This window comes from Leuciscus leuciscus (assembly GCF_965113295.1).
Source record: "Leuciscus leuciscus genome assembly, chromosome: 19".
Taxonomy (NCBI): domain Eukaryota; kingdom Metazoa; phylum Chordata; class Actinopteri; order Cypriniformes; family Leuciscidae; genus Leuciscus; species Leuciscus leuciscus.
Genome location: NC_138743.1, coordinates 7,501,109 through 7,525,051, shown reverse-complemented (window position 1 = coordinate 7,525,051; position 23,943 = coordinate 7,501,109). Strand labels below are relative to the sequence as shown.

General features: G+C 38.0%; 2 protein-coding genes across 8 annotated transcripts in view; one reads left to right on the top strand and one right to left on the bottom strand.

Moving 5' to 3' along the window:
• atad2b (ATPase family AAA domain containing 2B) overlaps positions 1–18,021 on the top strand; it is a 95,109-nt gene extending 77,088 nt beyond the window's left edge. For all 4 annotated transcript variants that reach the window (XM_082148565.1, XM_082148563.1, XM_082148566.1 and 1 more), the window contains exons 27-28: positions 9,653–9,781; positions 14,826–18,021. In XM_082148565.1, the coding sequence (XP_082004691.1) occupies positions 9,653–9,781; positions 14,826–14,954 (258 nt within the window). In that variant the 3' untranslated portion in view covers positions 14,955–18,021. The remainder of the gene's footprint in view (positions 1–9,652; positions 9,782–14,825) is intronic.
• Positions 18,022–18,214: 193 nt separating this feature from the next.
• klhl29 (kelch like family member 29) overlaps positions 18,215–23,943 on the bottom strand; it is a 275,637-nt gene continuing 269,908 nt past the window's right edge. For all 4 annotated transcript variants that reach the window (XM_082148568.1, XM_082148567.1, XM_082148569.1 and 1 more), the window contains 2 exons: positions 19,724–19,868; positions 18,215–19,611 (listed from right to left, as the gene is read on the bottom strand). In XM_082148568.1, coding sequence (XP_082004694.1) covers positions 19,428–19,611; positions 19,724–19,868 — 329 coding nt within the window. In that variant the 3' untranslated portion in view covers positions 18,215–19,427. The remainder of the gene's footprint in view (positions 19,612–19,723; positions 19,869–23,943) is intronic.

The following is a 23,943-nucleotide window of genomic DNA, read 5'->3' as shown; positions in this document are numbered from 1 at the left end:
AATTGGATCTATTTATATTTTCCTGATTTTCATAAAGCGTTTTCAGTCAGTTCTTTCTCCTGCTCTCAGCAGCTCTGAATGTTTAAGTGTGAAGAGAGCTAAAATAAATTATCTCTTGACTAGACTGATGGAAAACACATGCCAGGAAATAGAGTTTGCCAACCTGCAACACGTACTTTGCTATGGTTCAGCGCTAGCCAAACATAAACGTGTGCTATGCTAGGGTACAGTTCGCCCAAACTTAAACGTGCTTGTGCATGTATTTGATGGGTTTAGCCAAACTTGCCAAGCTGAGAGCAGCACTCTATCCAGACGGTTGGAAAAGGTGTTTATAGAACATCTGTCTTAGTATGTGAGAAATTATACTTGTCATCTCTGTTAAGACACAGGAACGATGACGAGGCATTACGCCATTTATGTGCTAATGAGCCGTTTTGGTTCCATTGTTTTCCGTTGTTTTGATGCATCGTAGTATACAAAAATAGATGCACGGCCATTACAAAGAAACCAAACGTAAATGTTATGCCAGTTTGACTATCTTTGCTTTACTGCTGCTGTCACTGGAGATGTAATTGGTTCTGATCGGCCAAACCCTAATCCTCGTTTTAGAACCAGAGTTACAGATTTGACATTTTGGACAGCACATCAGACTGCATAAGACAGTATTACATGTGGCAGTTCAGACCTTAAGTTTGTGTTTTTAAACTTGTTTTTAAACTTTGTTTGATATGTCACATTAAGCCCAGAGGCAATTGATTTCATGTCGAACCCAGCAGTTGCTGTGTCAAGCTGATGACATTTATGCTTTTTGGCTGTATTCAATATTTTTAATGTTCATATTTTAGTTTGTGATGTGCATTTTGGTCATTTTGACTACACTTAGATACATTAGAACCAATGGTGTTTGTCCACACATTGTTTGCAGTGCCTTTCGGTCTGTTTCTAACACAAAGCTGTATACTCTAGCTTTACAGGACTTTGAATACATTGCATAGATTGTTTGGACTGCTTTTATGCTGCTTTTTTCTTTTCATTTCTGGGTGAACTATTATTTTAATATCGGTGGTCTAATATCTAAATTTTTCAGGTATAAAAAGAAATATATTTTCCATCTCAGTGTGAAATAGTAATATTACCCAGTGCAGCACAATACAGCCTTATGTGTCTCAAATCAATCTCAAAGGTTTGATTTTACACAGTTCATCTTGTGGATCTTCCACAACAGTTGCATCACTTGTTCCACTTCTTTAACTTGACCATTTCAGCTTTCAGTTTGTCTTAGTAAGAATATATTATACATCTGCAGCTGGAGGGCACGAGAGATTTGTATGAACATTAAAAACGGGGGAAGTGCTCTTGTCCTTTATTTTTCACTCAACATTTCTGCCTTAATTACGCCACACATGAATCTAGCTCCTTTGAGCCTTTATAATGACATACTAACAAAATCTGTAACTAAATTATTCAACAATTATAGCCCTCCGTAATAAGAACAGTAGTATTGGTTTTATTGGTTTATCCAATGTGGTTTATTAACACAACATGGTCACTCACTAAGGATTAAGTGTTTCATTATATAAAGTAAAAACTTTGTTCTGTGTGATAGAACTTTTTGGCCTTTTGAAGCAAGTTTTTGATTAAACTACAAAGCAATATATGTCAGTGTATTGTGATATTTTTCTTTTGGCCTTCCTCAAGCAGACTAACCGTTTACTTTCTCTTTTTTTAATGTAGGTTTGTTTTGCATTCTTATATTGCAAAATATTTATAACTTGCTGACCTTTTTGTATATCTGTGTGCTTCATCCAGCAGTTACTGTAATATTTGTACTTTTAACTGAGATACATCTCTGGGTGTTTTTTGTATTTAGGAGAACCTGATTTTTTGGGGAATATGTCATAGAATAAAATGGTTTTGAGGCTTTAACTTTGTTTCTGTGAAATTTTTAATCTTCCTGTTAGTTGACCGGCTTGTGTTCTAAACCCACAATGCCTCTGTATCACTCCATCTGTGATCTTTATGTCTGGGCTGGTTAGGTTATTACAAAACAAGTCTTCTAGCGAAAGTCAAATGGACTGTGAACAAATCTTTTAAAGCTAGGATTACCATTGTATTCAGGGTTGATGGAGTGCGTCTGCCATCCATGACCGTTCTCCCACAGTCAGTGACACTGAGGAGGAACATCAGCGTCCACAGCTAATCCCTGTAAATGAAATGTTAGCAAATTGTGATATTTTCTGCAAATTATTTATTATCTCCTGCTAAAAGAGCACCGTCCTTCGGATGAGACGTAAAACCGAGGTCCTGACTCTCTGTGGTCATTAAAAATCCCATGGCATTTCTCGTAAAGAGTAGGGGTGTAACCCCGGTGTCCTGGCCACACTCCACCCATTGGCCCTTACCAATCATGGCCTCCTAATAATCCCCTTACATTGAATTGGCTCTATCACTCTCTCTCCTCTCTCCACCTATAGCTGGTGTGTGGTGAGCGCACTGGCGCCGTTGTACTGTGGCTGCCGTCGCATCATCCAAGTGGATGCTGCACACTGGAGGTGGTTGAGGAGAGATCCCCTGATATGATTGTAAAGCGCTTTGGGTGTACAGTAGTACATATGAAAGCGCTATATAAATGCCTCATTCATTCATTCATTCATTCATAATTTTACATTGACTGTTTTGACAATAATGTCTTATACAATAACAACTGGCAATAATGGCAATAACTAGAAGATTTTTTTTGCCCTTGTTTTTAAGAGTTTTTGATCTAAGGAATACATAAATAAATAATATAAGTAGTTCAAAATAATTGTATCATGATATTATACATGTATGTGTAGTTTACACTATTTATTCGATTTTTTAGATTTTGGAACTGACACTTTTGTCAGTTTCAGCAAAGGAAACACAATTATCTAACTAATAAAGTCACTAATAATATCTATATATTACAGACTTTGGTTGTTTCACGCTTGGGCTGAGCATGGAGTTGTTTTCTGGTGGTGTTGCTATTCAGTATGTTGATATTTACCTTCAATGTCCTCCAGTGGTTTTTAATGAAGACGTTGGGTTGTTTTCATTGGTTCAGGGGCTGTCATCGCACTGCAAAGATATGGTTTCAAACTTATCTGTAGGGGATGCTTTTTCTCATTAAATGTCTCCCCAAAACCAAACCCGAATCCTCAATTACTGCTGTGTTTTTGCAATCTCGGTACACACTGCCTTGTGCTTGTGTGCTCTTTGTTCTTTCTGGCTCCTACCTTATCAGAAACTGGCACTGTTTATGTTGACTCTGACCAATGCAGTCTGAGTAATAACTTGTCCCAGCGCGATTTGATGTGCTCACGATTGGCCGGAGGATCGTTGTGATGAACATGTCAATCGAAAGGCCACGGTGAAGTCTGAGGCGTTTTAATTAAACCTAGTGCAAACAGTAAATACTTGCATTCTGGAGCTGCGCATGAAATGGAAGGTAATTATGATGTGCCTTAATTAGCTGTCGCCGTGATCATAATTGCTTTTGAAGATGGCTGACCTCTCTTCCTTGGTGTACGTGTTGGGGGCTCAATGTTGTCAGAGTTGTTTCATTTGCATGTGTTCATCTGGTCAAACTATCTTTTGGAGGTTACCTTCTCTGTAGATGTTCATTTATTTTCCCACTCAGTTTTTTTATTCAGTTCTCATAAGTACATTTGACATTTCAACAGGTCTTTAGAGGAGTAGAGCAGTTTCTTGAAATATATTCCTCCTGAAAATGACAGAATAGAGCCATGTCATCTCAAACATTTAAAGTCCATTAAATTTCTGAAATTTTAATATAACTAGGGCTGGGTAACATGGCTAAAAAAAGTTTTTCAGCCATTTATCGATATTTAGTATAGCTTAAAATGGCACACTTTTTTTTTCAGTCAGAGTAACTTTCATTTTAACCGGACAGCCATTGTAGTCAAAAGAATTCATAATGTTTAATGTCAGAAGCAAAATTAAGCACTTTTTTTCATTAAAGGAATAGTTCACCCAAAAATGAAAATTCTGTCAGTAATTACTCACCCTCATGTTGTTCCAAACCCGTAAGACCTTCGTTCATCTTCAGAACACAAATGAAGATATTTTTGATGAAATCTGAGAGCTTTCACTCCATTGACAGCTACGCAACTGACACTTTGACGCTTCAAAAAGTACATAAAGAAATCGTAAAACTAATCCTTATGAATTGAGTGGTTTAGTCCAAACTTTTTTTCTCGATTGCTTTATTTGATTGAACAGATTTAATTTAGGCTTTTATTCACATATAAATATTCATCAACTCACACATCAGATATGGTAAACAGAAGCATATTCGCCTGATGTGCGAGAACCAATGAGGTTCATTCTCGTGTTACGCAGCAAGTCTGAGCTTCAGCAAGAGGTTTGTTCTTGTCAAGCAGGTTCAGTTGAGCTTCTGTATGTTCACTGATCAATGTTTATATGTGAATAAAAGCCTAAATGAAATCTGTTCACCATATAAAGTGAACAGAAAAGGTGTCTCTTCAGAAAATTTTAACTGAACCCCTCGATTCATTTGGATTAGTTTTATGATCTCTTTTTTAACGTTTTGAAGTGTCACAGTGGTAGTTGCATAATTGTCAATGGAGGGACAGAAAGCTCTCAGATTTCATCAAAAAGATCTTCATTTGTGTTCCGAAGATGAACGAAAGTCTTACGGGTTTGGAACGACATGAGGGTGAGTAATTAATGACACAATTTTCATTTATGGGTGAACTATCCCTTTCATTGCCGGACAGAGCCTTTTGGAGGCCCTAAGCAGAATTTGATTTCCCACCACGCGGAGTCACCTGTGCTTGACAATTATTGACACAAATGTCACGCTATAATGTTACATTATAAATTAATACAATGAGGTTATGTATTAATACAAAATAAATACTTAATAAAAAATAGATAGGCCTACTTAAATAATACGTTTTTACTTTTTCTTTACTCTTTTACTAACTCTTTGAAACTTCTGAAAACAAACTGTCACAAAACATATTTAATAAATTATTTGCAAAATATCCTCCAATGTTTTGCAACATTTTTATGTTTCCACTGTTCGATCGCACCCGCGCCTCACACACACACACACACACACACATATTCCAGCATTGCAATCTTGACATCGCTGCCTGTTCATTATAGCCGTAATAAAATATAATAATAAAATAGTCAACCCTAACATATAAAAATTACACTGCTCTGTTTAAATAGTCAGTAATACAATTTGTACCATTCAGCGTAAGCACCGCTCCACTGTGATGTTTCCAAGCACATTTTTGCGCGTGTGAAGAGGATGATTTTTTTCTGTGGATATTGGAACATGCGTGAAGTACAAAGAAGCTTATAATAAAGAAAATTTTACCATCCAAATACATCGCGAATGTTGAAACATTTTGATTCTAATGAGAGAGATACGTGAGCCCAACGCCGCTTACGTTCACTTTCGCTTTAAATTATTTCGTTTTGGCTTGTTTATAGTTATTTTTTTATTCTTGTTCTGTTCTGAATATTATTAAATGTAAAGGAAAAATCATTGATTTAAATGTCAATCATCAATCATTGATCAAATAAAAATTGTGTGACATGGCTTAAGATTACCGTGAATTTGCGCACGAATTGTCTATGCACGCGAGGTTATGCGCATGACTCAAACACTGGCAGACACAGCAGCAGTTGTAGGCAGGTATTGATCATGAAATCAGAATTTTCTGTTCTTGAATTAGTCATTAAGTTCGCTTAGTTCGCTTATGCCTCGGGTCGGCTCTGATCCCTTTAAATTAATTGGTATTAAAGGGATAGTTCACTTTGAAATTAAATTTTGGTATGTTTTAGCTTACCTCAAGGGCATCCAAGATGTAGGTGTCTTTTTTTCCGCAGTAGTTTCAATTTTGATATTTTTAGGTCAAAACCGTTCTTGTCTGTCAGTCATATAATGCAGGTCGATGGTCACCACCTCAAAGAGCATGCACAGAGTCCAAATTAAAACAATTCCCCATCGTCCAAATTAAACAATTCCCCATCGTAAGTACACATTAGCCACGTTTCCACTGTCGGGCCAGGGCCGGGCCAGGGCTTTAAACGGGCCGTGCCGGGCTAATAGCCTCGGGCTAATAGCACCGGGCCTGCGTTTCCACTGCCGGGCCAGAAGCTCCACAGCGCTTCACTAAAACACGCCCGTAACACGCCTCTCTGGAACAACGTCACACTAACCCATTCACCAACAAATGGAAGTTTTATCAGAAAACTAATCAGAAATCACTGGAAACAGCGTTGAAACAGCGTTGAAAACAAACATGATAAAAGCGGCCGTTTGCTGGCATTTTTGTTGTTTACTTGAATATTTAAAACCCAAGCATCGATGTTTTACCACAGGTTTACAATAAAAACCCAAGCATCGATGTTTTACCACAGGTTTACAATAAAAAGTGATACATTGATCATGATGAATAAATTTGTCAAAATTGCACATTAGTCACTCATAAATAAATTACTGTTAGGTCTGTTTCACAAAAGAAAGAGGACACACTTACTTCTTCAGTCGCGTCTGTTACTGTTTATCTGGTAGTTACAGGACATAGTTACATCACATTTAGAAAGAATGATAATTTCTACAAATATATGCCACCAAAAATACGACCTGAGGAGCTTTAGCAGCTCTCTCTCGACTCCCATACAGATATTTTCCGTCAGAGAAACAGAGGAAGCTCCCGAAAAAAAAGTTGCTTTATTGTATGATAGTCCGGTATAAAGAGACGAGGCTACTGACAGATAAAATAAAAACATGATTGTGGTAGCCTTTATGATTGCATGGTCTGATTTCTTCAAGCGTTCACTATGTTTTTTTACTATGCGTATCTTCAAGCGTTTACCATGTTTACTATGGTAATGGTTAGCGCGCATAGTCTTTTGCATCACAAACACAAGGCATTCAAACATGAACGCGAGTTAAATTATTTTAAAAGTCTTTAATGCTGACAGAATCATCCGGCGCTGCCGTCTCCCGACTCAAGTGAACTCCGCCTCTGTTCGTAACCACTCCTCTAGCCCGAGCTGGCCCGCTCTGGCCCAAGGTATTCGACGGGCCAGAAATCCTGGCCGTTGGCCCTGAGTAAGCCCCGATCAAGCCCCGGAAGTGACAGTGGAAACGCGACTGGCCCTGGCACGCACTAGCACGGCCCGGCCCTGGCCCGACAGTGGAAACGCGGCTATTGATGGCCTAAGACACGAAACGAGCGGTTTGTGTGAGAAAACGAACAGTATTTATATCGTTGTTACCTCTTGTACACAGCCACGTCCAAGTGATCTGAGAGCGCGGGCGGGTATAGATATATACAATAGAAGTCGCCTTGGCTACGGTTTCGTTCCAATGAACTGCAGTAGCCAAGGCGACTTCTATTGTATATATCTATACCCGCCCGCGCTCTCAGATCACTTGGACGCGGCTGTGTTCAAGAGGTAACAACGATATAAATACTGTTCGTTTTCTCACACAAACCGCTCGTTTTGTGTCTTAGGCCATCAATGTGTACTTACGATGGGGAATTGTTTAATTTGGATGATGGGGAATTGTTTTAATTTGGACTCTGTGCATGCTCTTTGAGGTGGTGACCATCGACCTGCATTATATGACTGACAGACAAGAACGGTTTGACCTAAAAATATCAAAATTGAAACTACTGCGGAAAAAAAGACACCTACATCTTGGATGCCCTTGAGGTAAGCTAAAACATACCAAAATTTAATTTCAAAGTGAAATATCCCTTTAATAAACAACAATCTGCATGTTAATGTGCATGTTTTTTTTTTTCTAAAACGTTTTACATAAAAATGTATGTCCACAGACAGACAGACAGACAGACAGACAGACAGACAGACAGACAGACAGACAGACAGACAGACAGACAGACAGACAGCTCCCATTTCCTTCACTGCATGTTTGTAGCTAGGTCTCCGGAAACTAAAACAATGTCATTAAACTTCAGCTTCAAATTAAGCCTCTTCAAATTAAGACTATTCCAAACACCGCAGTCATTTTCCACTACAGCACAGCAAACCACAGGACGCACATTCATCAGCGACTTTAATGCTTGACTGAAATGTTAGGTGTTAGCAGGTGCAGGTCCAACTTCCCCAAGAAAATCAGAATGAGAGACAGACTGTGCCTCTCATTTGTCATCATGAACCTCACAAAAATGCTTGATGCGTGTGTATATGAGGATTATATGTGATTCATTCATTACCTCACTTCCAGATGCCTCCTTTAGAGCCAGATCTTACTTAAGCAAAAATGACTCATTTAAGTGTAAGAGCTTTTCTCTCTGAAAAAGAAGAAAACCAAGGCATTATTCCTGCCATTAACGAATCAAATACTATTAGGCATCCGAGCTAAGAACATTATTTCTGCTTTGGCAAATCTGCCAGATTCAGACCCAATCTGACCATACCCATCAAAGTGGTCTTTCTTTACTCGCTCTAATGTGGTTCCAAACTCAAGGAGAACAACAGGAGAAATTCTAAAGACTTTTTGTGGTTTTCCATGCAATTATAATTACGAAAACGGACACAAAAGCACTATAAAATGAGTTCATAAATAGTCTTCTGAAGCTTTGTCTGATGAACAGACTGAAAGTTAAGTTGTTTTTCACTGATAATCTTTCCCTCACTGAGCTGTTAACCACTGCAAAGGGATGAAGTCAGTGAGTCCATTTCAAATGAATTATTCAGACTGGTTTTGTTAACCGAATCAACCAACTTATTAGAAAGACTTGACTTAAAAGAAAGATTTGTTCTCTATCAGGGCGTTTTCAGACCTGCCGATCGTTTGCTTTGTTCCGAAACGGGGATTTAATTTGTTTATCATGTTGCATTTTCTACTCGTTTCGGTTCGCTTTCACAAGGCACCATTTCAAAGCATACCAAAGGGTGTTTATGCAAGTCACAAGTGAGTAAAACTGTCCTCATATTGGTCAGTTTCCTCTGTATCATCCATCAAGATGGATTGACAAGTTCACTCCACGGGCTTATTGTGCCTTTATCTGTCGCTGTCGTGACATGCTAACACTTAGGCGTGATTCCCATTATGACTAATAAATTATATATATTTAATTATATTTATAATTTATGCTGTTAGAGTGGGAATCAGTGTTTCATCTGAGCAATTACACAACATTTTAAGATACATTTTTGGTGTTCTTTGGTTTTCAACCACAAAAACTCACAGAATCAGACACTGCTGCTATTTATATAACACATTTTCCATTATGAATAATGATACCACTTGGTTCATTGGGTCGAATTGCTTTCTCACGCTCCAGGGTTTGTTTTCAATTGAGCCGAGACCACCTCGTTCAGGTGATCTCGGAGCGATTGTTTTGGTGCGGATCTGAGCATGATTGCCGTGCTCATATATGCCTAAACGAACCGAATTAACGGAGAAAACGCACCGGGTTCCGAAACAAACGCTCCAAAACGAGCCAGGTGTGAAACCTTAATTGTAATTGCATGGAAAAGAGCTTTAAAACCAGTGTTCAAAATTTCTGTCACACAGGTTTAGAATAACATGAACAGAGTAAATGAAAGAAATTTATGTTGAATGGTGTTTTATTTTCCTCTGTTTCAGGCTCTGTTGGAGCAGGTGGTAGTGAAATGTGAGGGCTTCAGTGTGGATCATCTGGAGAGAGTTTACTCGGTGCTCAGCCAGTGTATTTACCAGCACCGCAGAGACTACGACAAGACCCATCTGATAGAGGTTGAGTGACACACACACACACACACACACACACACACACACACACACACACACACACACACACACACACACACACACACACACACACACACACACACACACACACACACACACACACACACACACACACACACACACACACAATGATGTTCAATGACTTATGACCCTACTGGTTGTGCAATTTATCAAATTACATGTGAGCTTCATGGGCACAAGCAAAAAGATTGGACATACCTATATTATAAAAGAGGCTTTTGTGTGGTAATTGTACCACATGATAGCATGCCGTACACTTTCACTAGATAATATTTTATTAGCTTTATTTGATTTTATATACATGCCGACACCACATTAAAATCACAAAACAACAATAGCACTCATTGTTTATTATTAAGGGAAAGGTGGGTATTTTTCTATTTCTTCCAGTTTAAAAATCAAAAAGCTAACGTCAAGAAAAGTGAGGTATATGTGTTATTTTGAAGTGGTGATTGGCTGGATGGCCGTGGCTGGAGAGTTCACTTTTACGTCATCAGTTTCACCGTATTATTCAAGAGAATAAACTAATTTAATCCAATCACTGCGCTGTATTACGCATGAGATCGCAGAACAGCAGAGAATTCAAATGTGACGCAACAATTTTGCCGCTGTTCGTTCACCTCTGCCTGTTCAGCTTTGAGTTCGGACATGCGTGTTGTAAGTGTACGTTTCCTCAGTACAGTAGCAAAAGTGTTGTTTGCATTTCACAACTGGAGTTTGACTACCAACACATGGAAAATATGACTAACAATATTTCATTTGTAACAACATGTGGAGCGCACATGGGAGCGGTTTCTGTGCGAAACGCCGCTATGAGTTTAACAACACTGGCAACACGGATCACATAGTTCATATACGGACCGGAGCAAGCGTGTTTACGGACATATTTCACATACTCACCTGCTCCAAACATGAACCCAGCACCCTGTATGCGCACATACTTCATGAAGTCTTCTTCAAATCAAATATACATGTGCAAATAAGTAGTGTTGTTTTTGGCAGCCTGTTTTAATTTTAGTTTTAGTCTAGTCTTTGTGTCAAGCTGTCGTTTTAGTTTTTATTAGTTTTAGTCACGTTCATACTCTTTTTAGTCTAGTCAAGTTTTAGTCGACGAAAACTGATGACATTTTAGTCTAGTTTTAGTCGACGAAAACTGATGACATTTTAGTCTAGTTTTAGTCAATGAAAATTGTATTTTAGTCTCTTTTTAGTAATGCAATTCTATTTAACCCAGTCAATATAGAATTTCAAACAAGGTTATCTTATTATATTTAGTATATTTAGGGCTGTGACGGTGGCAGTTTTTTTTTTAACACCGCGGTGGTAATGGACCAACTACCGGCGGTGGTGGGGTTATTTAAAAAAAATGTAAACTCGTTTTATATTTCCACACAAAGACGTGTGATATAGCCTATACTCTGCGCTCTGAGAGGGATGTGGGACACGAGCAGGAAAGAGACCATCGATCTCTTTAAATGATAACTTCGTGTTTTCTACTTGATGTAAATTGGTCTGAAGAGCGAATTTTATCCTTCACAAGGGCGAGATATTTAGGCTATGTTTGAGATTGCGCTGCCAGAGAAAGTGAAACTAAAAATCACCCGCGCGTGTGAAGCGCGCTTTACAACTAAACTTGACGCGCCCTATGTCTAATATAACAAGCACAAACTGTGTTAAGAATAATTTGACATGCAAGTACAAATGTAGGCTATCTGTCCTACAGCGTTTTTCTACTTTACCACAGTAAATAATATGAATATAATAGGCCTAATTAAAAGCGAACCAATGAAGAAACATAACCAGAGACGCTGCCAATAACGCACATAACAGCTGTCACAAAGAACCGGCAAAAGTAATGATTATGAATGTGTCAAATATATCAATGAGACATTTTAATAGAATAACTAATGGAGTAATATTGTTAAATTCGCTGATAATCGGGTGACCAGATCGCAAACCAGAATTTAAACCCGACAAAGCTATGGGTTCACACACAATTTTCTCATTCGTCGTGACGTTATAACATTTCGTCTCGTCTCGTTTTGGTCAACGAAAATGAAGAGACATTTTAGCATAGTTTTTATTTTGTAAACCACATTTAGTCTCGTTTTTATTCGTCAACGATATTGCATTATACATGTATTTTAGTCATCGTCACATGACCAGCATTTACGTCTCGTCTCGTCTCGTTTTCGTCAGGTGATAACGGTTCGTTGACGAGAATATTTCGTCATCATTTTCGTTGACGAAAGCAACACTACAAATAAGGACACTGATACAGCGGTACGTCTAATCATGAACGCAATGACACTATGGGTTATTCTGATACACAGAAGACTAATGTAGACCAAAAATTCTTATAAAATTCTCCGCTCATATTTTAATAATAATTTGTCTGGGAAATAAGTGTGTTACATGGCTGTGTTTCTTTGGTTGTTTTCTCTCCTCTTCCCACCCTCTACACTCCCTCTTTTCCACAGCTTTTTTTGTTTGTCTTTTTCAAAGCTGAGGTGTAAACGATCAGGCTAAAACGGGGGTTTCATGACACTTTAAATACGGCTTCACAATAAATTACTCTCATTTTTTTTAATTTTGTGTTCTGATTTCAAACTTATAAATAAATCTATGTGTCATCGCGTTCATGATTAGACGTACCGCTACGCAGGAGAATATGTGAAATATGTCCATAGACGTGATTTTATTTGATTATTTTTTATATTTCTACAGTTTGTTCGATTTTATGGTCATTTCGTTAAACTTTTGTGCTATAATTTTATTTTGTGTGCTCATTTCCACCTCCTAAATACATCCATTTTATTTATTTTATTCTTTTGGGTTCTGAAGCAAAACCTGCTAAAGAAACTGAATTAGACCATACATATATGTGGCCTAAACATGTTTTAGTACCTCCTGTATTTTAGCTATAATGACTGCAAAATGATGACTACATAGTTTTATCTTCAATTATTTGTAGTAATAATTGCTGAGCCAGTTTAATACAAAATATAAAAAACCTTATTAACTAGTAGCTTTATCCTGTCTAATGACTCATAATGTTCAGTTCAGTCATGTGTCGTGTGTGACAGCGGCTCAGAGGAGATGGATACACAGTGATTGAACACGGCACACCGAACAGCTGCTGTGTGTCTAAATTACACTGCCGCGCCAATGGTAGAGAGCTCTCGCACGTCCTCCTGGGAAATTATGTGCGCTGTTCTCAAATACAATAGTAATGGTAGCTGCCCAGCAGAAACAGATTAGAATTGCTCCAAGGAATTACGGCCGGCTTGACTGAGGGCTAATTTGCATGTTGTGTACCAATTCCTCTTTGAGAGCACCCTAATGGAGTCGTATTTATTAATTCCAGGATGATTCGAGATCGAGACCATCTGGAAAAGCTGTATGTGTTTACATTTTAATCTCGGTCAGATCGTTGGATCTTTTGCACCCGGTGGACCGGAGCTGGGATCCACAGAGGATAGCAGAAATTGGACATGATTTTGTTAATTGTTCACGCATTGTCCTGTGCCGTATACTTTGACCTCAACCAGAATTACCATGTCAGACAAAGAGTTGTATTAAATCCATGTCTGTTTTTAAAGAATGTGTTGTGTATGGCTAGAACTCCACTTTATGATGTCATAAAGTTGACGGCTTGATTACGGTTTATTTTTTTATGCTCTTAGCTCCGCCCACAGCGGAATCTCATTGGTCTAAAATTCTGCTTCTCATAGCTGTGTATTAAAAGTATAGTTCACCCAAAAATCAACGTTCTGACATCATAACTCACTTTCATGTCTATCAAAACCTGTATGATTTTGAAGTTGTAAAAGCACAAAAGAAAACTTATTTATCTACCTTATTTTGCAGTTAGCTATTTTCTGTGAATGTTCGAGACTTCCCGTTTCATTTGCCACAAGAAAATAACTAGAAGAATAACAAGGTGCAGAAAACAGTAATCATCCAGGATTTGCACACTGCTTTTTTTTTTTTTTTTTTTTTTTAAAAGCTGATGAGGAAGTCTGGATTATTAACTAACTAGGCCTATATCTTAATTTTAAGTTCTGTTTCTAACACAGAGTGATATGGAATACATTTATGGTGCTGCTTTTTGGAGCTTAACAACTTCTGGTCACATTTGACTTTGTATGGAAGAGAGCAGCTCAAGTCACTCTACAAAATGTCTCCTTTTGTGAAAGTCATACAGTTTGTGAAAGACATGTAAATGATGACAGAATTTATATTTTGGGGGAACTATCACTTTAAATGGCAATTATATTTTGTATTTGTCACTGTGTTGTTAAAAAAAAAAAAAAAAAATGGTTTTAAGATTTTATGTTGGAAACGTCCCATCGTAAGGACATGTTATAAAAATAGTCCAAAAACTTCTTTCTAAACCAAACTCTGATAGCTTTGATTTAGTCCCTTTTTACATGAAATGTCCTCCTCCTCACATTTGACATGATGGTTTGAATTAGTCATGACATTTATAGCTATCATACCCATAATGCCATGCAGAAGATGGATAAATAAAATAAATCATTAAAATTCCTAAATTAATATAACATTTTAAAATATATTCAAATACAAAACATGTATTTAAATAATTAAATTGTAATTATTTCACATTATTATGGCTTTTACTGTATTTTTCATCAAATAAATTCAAAAATGTAAAAAAAAGAGTCCCCAAACTTTTGAATGGTAGTGTATAATGAAACATTATAATGTAATAAAAATGTTAAGTAATAATAAAATAAGTTATGTTTATGTAGTTCTGTACATATAGTTATATATCTAGTCCACAGAATGACCTACAGAAATGTACTTTTATGTCGTTCATCTTGCTTTCGTTCACACATTATCCATTAAAATAGTATAATGACATATATACATAGTTATACATGAATACAATGTATTCCTTTTTCTTTTCTTTTTTTTTTAAGAAATTCACATTTAACGAAACATGCCATTAATTTCTTTTATGTTTCTGTCTGTTGATTTGCAGGCGATGGAGAGGCAAGTTGAGCATTTTCGAAACATTCCTGTGATGAATAGAGGGCTTTCAGAGAGAAATGTGATTGGAGACTCTTTTGATAGAAGAGGGAGAGGCCAGCGCTCTGAGCCAAGTCCTTAACATGGAGCAGGTCTGGACGCCTCGGTCTCGAATGACAGCGGGAAGGGGGGGGGGGGGGAGTGCAGACATTTGAAACAAAGGCTTACAAAGGCGACCTTGGTGCTATCATCTCAGGTACCTGAAACAGAACCAAACACAAAAACTCCTGGAGGTTTCGTTTTTGCTCGTTTCTTTTTTGTAAACTCTCATACATGCCAATTGCCGATGATTGTTCCTGGTGCTATTGGGTGCTATTGTTTTTTTTGTTTTGTTTTGTTTTGCTTTTTGCTTTTTCTTTTCCATCTGCTGCTCCTTGTTCTCATAAATAAGCAAACAAAACACAAACAAACAGTACAAAATAAAAGATTGTGTGATGTCACAAAGCAACCTCAGCCTCTGTCTACTGGAAGCAAACACACATACACACAGATTCGTCACCAGCAGTGGAAAACTGTATACGGATGGTGTGATGTCCTACGGCTCCAGTCAGTCGCTCATTTACTGTGGAAATAAACTACTTCGCCCTCTTTCTACGTCCACCACTCCTGTGATGTCACACCTCGTCACCATTGAGATTATCAACACTTTTTAGCCACATAGAAGATATTCCTGCTGGAAAAAAACAACACGTTTTGTAGGGACGTCTAGTGACAAGTTGTTTTCTACTGGATGTTAATTGTAAGTTTTGCAAGGCCTCTCTATTGTAAACCAACTTTTCCCTGTGAACAATGAGATTGTGTTCTCCTATTCCAACGATAAGTTTTGTAGAAACAAAAAACAAAAACAAAAAAAAATGGACAGATTTTGGTTAAAATAGAATCTTTAGGAGAGGAATAGTAGTATTTTAGACCATCACATATTTCTCCCCTAGGAGTAGCTCATGGGCTTTATCGTTTGCTTTATTTATTTTGGCATTTTTCTGGTTTACTGGATTTACGAGTAGATTATCTGGAGATTGCACTGCCTAGCGTGTGCCTTAACTTTGAAATAGTATCTCACAGGCTATCGGTGCTTGTGGACAAGCCACAGGGCTACAAACCCTTTCCAGATGTTTTAAGAGACTTCGATACAAATATGTGGTGTATGTTGCAATTAATTGTCTGCCAATCTCTTCTCAAGTCACCGACCCGAACATCTTCATCAAATAATGAGGCTTTCATTTTCCATCCATTTATATTGTAATATCACAAATTTGGAGTAAAAATATCAGCGATGTTTTGATGTGCAAATCGTTGAAGCTACAATGGCAGTCTAGGCAGTGCTGAATTTTTGAACGTGAAGCATTACTATATTTTTTTTGTTTGCTCTTTTATAGTGTTTCCATTGTGCTAACTGTCTAATATTGTGCTAAATCCTTGGTTCTTAGCTGTTGCATTAATATCTCAATTTTGGTGTTGTGTAAGTATCATTAACTCCCCCTCTCAAACTTGTGTTAACTCTCAGCTTTCAACGCTTTGTAAAGAACGTTGATCCAGGTTCAAGAGTCGCTGTGACCTTGTCTCGGATTCGGTGCTATAAACAAAATGGAAAAAAGAGGGGATTAAAATAACACTTTTTAAGACATATGCAAAAGAAAGGAAAAAAACTAGAAGTTAGCTTTGGACTACTGCAGTGTGTGTGTGAGAGACAGAAGCACAGCTACCTCAGCAAGTTGTTTTCATGCGAAGAGACAAAAGTAATGACCTGTTTACTGACAAACAGTATTTGTTGACCTCTGTAATATCACTGCGCCCTTCAGAAATTCAAGCTAAGGTACTGGACCGCCTCTCCGACATGAGCTCGTCATGTGGCTGCTGCAGTAATCCTCGGGTTTGTTTCTCAGCATTTCATTTTTGGGTTGTCCTGCTTTTGAGCCGAGAAAAGAAATGGCATTGAAATGTTATATACTGTATATTTCAGGTTTTTTTTTTTTCTACATGTGCATCCCATGATTTTTATATTAGTGGCCATGTTTCTTACCTTCAGTCCGTTTCATGTTTTTTAATTTCCCTCAATCTTCGCAGTCGCATTTTCCTTGGTGCTATTGCCTGTCCATTTGTTATTTATTAAGTAATGATATAAACATGATCAACATTTTGTTCAACCAAAACTAATTGGAAACATTGTTACATGAAATTTGTGCTGAGACACGTTGTGGCACATTTTTTGTAGCAGGTGTTGCACGACGTTCAGAAACGGGGTTTACTGGTCTCAGGTCTCTGCTGCATTAATATTTATTCCATAAGAGTGGATATGATGATGGTGGTTAGGCTTCTTTTTCATTTTCAAATATTACTGTAGAGGATGAAGGGGAAGTTCATGTGGCTAATGTGTGTTTTCGGGTCCCTCTCCATCACCTGTAGTATCGTCAACATGCTTAATTGGTGGAGCATGGAAGAAACTACTGTAATGCTGACCACGTGTGCGTATCACACAAATGTATCTGGAAAAAACGAGATTCAATTGATGCCAATTCACAAGGCGCCCTGTTTGCAAAGCTATTTGATTGCATATTGTAATTGGCCCTGAATCGAAAATCAAATCTTGGTCAGCACATTGTGTGGAAAGGAAATGTCACATTTAGAAGCACCACTAATATATTTTTTAGAGCATCAACTCTTAAATCCTGCATTAAAAATGGTACAATGTGGGCATGAAAGTCTATGTAGTTCTATGTGTTTGACTACAAGTTAAAGCTCTTTAACTTTAGTTGACCAGAGTTTAATTCAGATTGTTTAACTGACAGTAGGAAGTCCATAGAACAATAGCATGTAGGTAAATATGACCCACTAAACCCAGTTGTGTTCAGAAGTTTGTCAATGCTTTATGTTGGAGAAGTTTATCTTGTTTGCAAATAATGGTTTATGTTTAGTTACTTTCATTTAATCAGTAGATTTATACCCCTTTAAGGATTTACAAGGATGAGGGAATGTTTTTTTTGGAGTTGTACCAGAATTTGTTCCTTTTTGTATGTACTTTTATGAAGCAAATCAAAACCACACATACTGTTCTGTCCTTCCTTGCAGTCCTTCTTTTGTGAAATGATATATTTACTGTAATTTCTGAAATAAACTGCTGTGATATACTTGAATAAAAGGTGCAAATTGAACTTTCTCTAGGTGTTTTCATTTTAATCTGAGTCCTGTCTTGAGTTGTAATGAGGGGTACAGCACATTTGGACCGTGTGCTGTGTTCATAAATTGGAAAGTTTGAATAGCAAATAGCAAAACCGCAAGTGCAAGTTTGACCAATAAAAAAACACATTTGCGTTCTTCACATATACATTACATTTGTTGACTTCCAAAAGTCTCCAGCTTTTGCAATAAGTCTCTGGCTTCACTCAGTTATCAGGGATTTTATAAAGGCACATTTTTAAAATGTTGTGGAAAAGACAGTCCCTTCTTTAATGAATTGACATTTAATCAGTAAGAAGTTGCTTTTCATAAGTGCGTGCTCTCTAAAAGTTAGCCACAAATGACCAAATTAAAGGGTTAGTTCACCCAAAAGTGATCAATCCATCATAAAAGTAATCCATACAGCTTCGGAGGTTAATAAATGCCTTCTAAAGTGATGCATTTTTGAAAGAAAAATATATGACTGATAAAAACATTTAAAAAATATATTTTTGGATGGCTTGAGGGTGAGTGAATTATGGGATAATTTCTAAAATAATTTTTGGGTGATCTAACCTGTAAGGAAATTCCTTGGTCAGCTCTATGTAAATGAGTGATACGTAAATGACCAGTCAACATGTTTCTTTAGAATTCTGGATATGTATTTCAGCATTAATAACGTAAATTGTTCCGATAGGGTACAGATTTACAGACATTGTTCAATCCATTGAATTTTTCTAAAAACATTTATACACAATTTTCATTGGTTTTTAAAATATACATATCTTCCGTATAATACAAAGTTTCTCCTTCCATCTTGCTCCATCTGTATTCTGCCATGGCTGCAGGCTCGTGGATTGGAATAAAACAAGGATTAAAAACCCACAAAGAAAAGGTAGAATGATTTACACAGAACAAAATGAAACAAAACTCCTCTGGGCATCACAGGTTCTGGTATTTTGTGCTTTGGAGTCCAGGAGGGCCTTTGTTCTTTCCCGTCTCTGTAGCGCTGACCCTCGCTGGAGGGCTACATGACTAGCATCGACATCCTTTAGCTTCTTGCTGAAGTCCCTTTACGAGGCAACTGACCTTTATATACGACACACAATCCCATTTTCTCATCTCATGACATGACTACCAATGTGACGGGAACCTTCTCAAAGAAACATGATGTGGGAGAAGAACAAAAACATTGAAGAGGGAATATTAAAAAAATGCATTTGGCTGACCTAGAATGTCGTTCCAATGGCACGACACCTGAGGGGGAGCTACGCTACGGATCCTTTGCTAAATCTTGACCACGATGGTCCGACCGCGTTCCACCCAGGTTGGCTGGCTGGAGCTCGATGGGCTGTTTTAGGCCAGTTCGTGACATTAGAGTAGTCCAGAGTCAAACTTGTCCTCAGCCACTCTGAATGTACTTCTTTATAACCACGCATCCGTGTCTGAAAAGTGGACACGGCAGATTCTGCAGCAGCGTCCACGTGTTCGTGCATGGGTCGAAGGTCTCCATGTTGCCCAGCGCTGGTCCCTCGCTGCTCACAATCCCTCCCGTTGCATAGATCTTCCCGTCTAGGATCGCCGCACTGGGGGAGGAAGAGCAAGAGACCGTTTTCCTTTCATTTATGCTACACCATTTGTAATGTGGAACATCGTTTATTGCATGGCGTAGCGCAATCTACTGTTCATTAGACCAACCTGCAGAACTGCCTGGAGTGATTCATGTTGGGGCCGGCTTTGATGTTGCCCTTGTCTGGGTCGTAGATAGTGGTGGCTCGGGCGTAGGCTCCTCCCAGGATGAAGATAAAACCATTGAGGCTCACAGCGGGAGCGTACTTGTTATCTAAATAAGCCCAAAAGGAGCACAGGAGGAAAGAGAACAACAGAAGTTACTTCTCTGATGTACGTTCCAGCCACAGATGCATTTTTTTCCCTGGATTAATGCCGTTATGTTGGCATTATCATGGGTCTGCTTACACATTGTGCTCAATGAAAAGATCTACTGTGCTTTTAGGAGCTACAAGTAAATCATACGGCTGATGGGTCATCTAAATACGACATCTAAATTCTTTTCAGCACGACTTTACAATGTTCTTTCGGGAAGATTCCTGTGAAACGGTAGATAATAAACGAGTACTACCATACTGTGTGGTTCCTATGTGACGTTGTAAGTATGCAATCTTACGAAATAGGGTTTGAAGCACCATTTGTAATGCATTTATGATTTTCTCTGCCTCTTTATGCCACATTCCATTCCCCACATCCCTATATCCTTTATGCTTTACGTTATTAAGCGGAGAATGACAAATTATGGCAAACAGATATATGGCACCTGTTCCACCTAATGATTCCAAACAGAGGAAATTACCTCTGTAATACCCGCAGACCCTTCACAATGTGACAGGTTTTACTCACTCTATCCTTCTTCACACGGGGTAAATGGCCAAGAAACAGAAATAATCACATCTTTTCATGAGCAGGCAAATGACTGACAGCCCAACGCATGGTCGTGAACACGGAAAAGGCCGTCGAGCCGAATGCAAGAGAGAGGCTATCAGGCTTCGCTTTCTGACAGAAATTGTCTCCCAAACGATTACAGCTGGGCCAATTTATTACACCTATGAATAATTCACGTGGCTTCGTTCAAGGTTTTTTTTTTGTTTTGTTTTGTTTTTCCCGCACCTTCGACTGATGCTCCTCGCTTGAGAAGCCGAGCACAGAAGCGATCTGTAAAACAGCCGCTGGATTTAATGGTTGAAAAGGAAGTGTGAGATGGGCTCTCGCTTGGCGGCGTGAATGCCAGGCGCTTCTCATTAAAACCCCGTCGCTCGACTTTGAGTGACGGTCTAGATAACTCCCTCTTTTTATAGCACTCCAACCAGCATCAGTCACAGCAAGCGTTGTCGAATTGATCGGCGGCATAACCCAGGGGGAGGGATCGTCTTCTGTAACGAGAGCACAGTTCTGGCGCCCCCCCTCGAACACGTCTTTATTCCCCTCACAAAACGACTGCTTTTGTGCCGAGTCACTTCATTTAAACTCCCTGAATGCTTTGTTTACATCATAAGCGCATGCATTCTCACAAGCAGTTTGAGTTGCCGGCGTCTGTTAAGTCCTAATCTCACGCAGTCTGTTTATCTGTTTGTTGTCTCGTTTTCTAACCCAACGCTGATGCTATCAGCAGAGCTCATTGTTGGGTTTGGCCCACGTTCTGCCTGCCGCTGCTACTCGAGGGGCTCGAACGTCACGGCAAAGCTCGGTCTGCTTCTTTGATGCTGAAATCTGCCACCGGCAAGAGGTCTCAAGGTTTCAATCAAACGGGGGACTTGTATCTGGCACAATGGAGACATGAGGGATTCAGCTTTTTGAGAGTGAAACAAGACAACAACAACAACAGTCCGTGCCACCAATTTGCAGAGGTGTCTCGCTCAATTTTCGGGAGAGGCAAAACGCGGCAGAGAAAAGCCATTAAAAACGAAAGAAAAGGGAAAGGAGTCGTTTGAATAGCTAGATTCCCAGAGAGCTGGGTTGAAAATGAGGCGAGGACATCGGCAACAACCTTCGGTACTCAATAAACAAGCTGAAGCGTTTTATGTGAGACAACTTCAGTCAAACCCATCTCACACTGCCTTTTCACTCTGATGGATGTCTCAAAATGCTGCTTGGCCAATTGACATGCTTTGAACATGCTTTTATAAACACTGGCTACCCTTCGCACTGGTAGTTTAAGAGACCTAAGGGATGTTTGTAGTCGAGGCAGCTCGAGGCGGCCCGACACGCTCTGACTGAGCACTAGCAGAGCCCAGTCGCGAGCGCTCGCGGAGACTGGGAGCCGGTTCAGTGATAACTCATCAGACTGTCCAGAGGCTCCCTGAATCACTTTTTAATGTGCCTGTACTCTAAAGACGCCCTGCAATCTTGTGTAATTTGTACAAGCAATTGTTTGCAATCAATTCTCCACAGTCCACGTGGCATCATGCACTTCCAGTGGCACTTTGCCTGCTCGACCTTCACAGACAGCTTGTCTTGTTGGCACTGGCTGTTTGCTCAGAAGTGTTTACTACTGACTGCAGGTCTGCGAACAACAGAATCACACTGGGACTTTGAGGAAATGAACCTCTTAAAAGCCTTTAGCGTTAGGTCATTGACTGGACATGGCAGGGGAAATATGAATGGCACTCCTTCACTCTGGGTAAAAAAAGCCTAAAGGAACATTACACAAAGACTTACAGGCCGGTCAATCAGTGAGATAGAGCCAGAAACTCTGCCAGGAAACATGTTGTCTTACTCACAATGCTAGTATTTATTCTCAAATAGTGTACTCAAGTAAAACATATTATTATTTATAAACTTGAACCTAGATTATTGTTTAATACTGTTTAACGTTAGATCCACGTTAGAATTTTTTTTATTGCGTTTTATATTGTAAATTATTTACATATAATGTAGAAATATGATAATACGGTAACACTTTACAATAAGGTTCATTAGTTAAAATTAGTTAATGTATTAACTAGCATGTACTAACAATGAGCAATACATTTGTTACAGTATTTTATAATCTTTGTTAAAAATTAGTTAATAAAAATACAGCTGTACATTGTTTGTTCATGTTAGTTAACAGTGCATTAACTAATGTTAACAAATACACACACATATACACACACACACACACACACATAAGTATATTCTGCTCACCAAAGCTGCATTTATTAGATAAAAAACACACACACAAAAAACCCCAGTAATATTGTGAAATATTATGACAATTTAAAATGACTGTTTTCTATTTTAATATATTTTTAACTGTAATGTATTCCTGTGATCAAAGCTGAATTTTCAGCATCATTACTCCAGTCTTCAGTGTCACATGATCCTTCAGAAATCATTCTAATATGATTTGATGCTCAAGAAACATTCATTATTATTATCAGTGTTGAAACAGTTGTGTACAAATTTTATTCAAAATTCTTTGATGAATAGAAAGTTCAAAAGAACAGCATTTATTTAAAATAGAATATTTTCTAACATTATAAATGTCTTTACTGTAACTTTTGATCAGTTTAACTCATCCTTGATGAATAAAAGTATTGATTTATTTTATTTATTTCCCCCAAAAATAAAAATAAAATTCTTACTGACCCCAAACTTTTGAACGGTAGTGTTTAATGTTACAAAAGCTTTAGATTTCAGAAAAATGCTGTTCTTTTGAACTTTCTATTCATCATAGCATCATGAAATAAAACTGTTTTCAACATTGATAATAATCATAAATGTTTCTTGAGCATCAAATCATCATATTAGAATGATTTCTGAAGGATCATGTGACACTGAAGACTGGAGTAATGATGCTGAAAATTCAGCTTTGATCACAGGAATAAATTACAGTTTAAAATATATTCAAATAGAAAACAGTCATTTTAAATTGTCATAATATTTCACAATATTACTGTTTTTTTTGTTTGTTTTTTATCAAATAAATGCAGCCTTGGTGAGCAGAATATACTACTTTTAAAAACATTTAAAAAATCTTACTGACCCCAAACTTTTGAACAGTGGTGTATATGAAGACTTCAGATGCAAAAGCCTATACGTCCGTCTAATGTTTTCTTTAATATAATTTTTTTTTATCAGGCTTTCTACCCAAGTACCCGGCATTTCTGATTGGGCTGAGGTTGGGATTTAGTGAGTCTGAAGTGAAAGTATTTGATGAGCGTATATTATGTGCGGAGAGCATTCACTCAATATTATTATCTCATTTTTGACAGAGGTGGTTTTTATACATATATACATACATACATACATACATATATATATATATATATATGTGGTAAATGTATTAGTGTATGAAGAAATTAAAATGAACAGATTAATAAATGCATTAAAAGCATTGCTGTTCACTATTGTTTTACATTAGC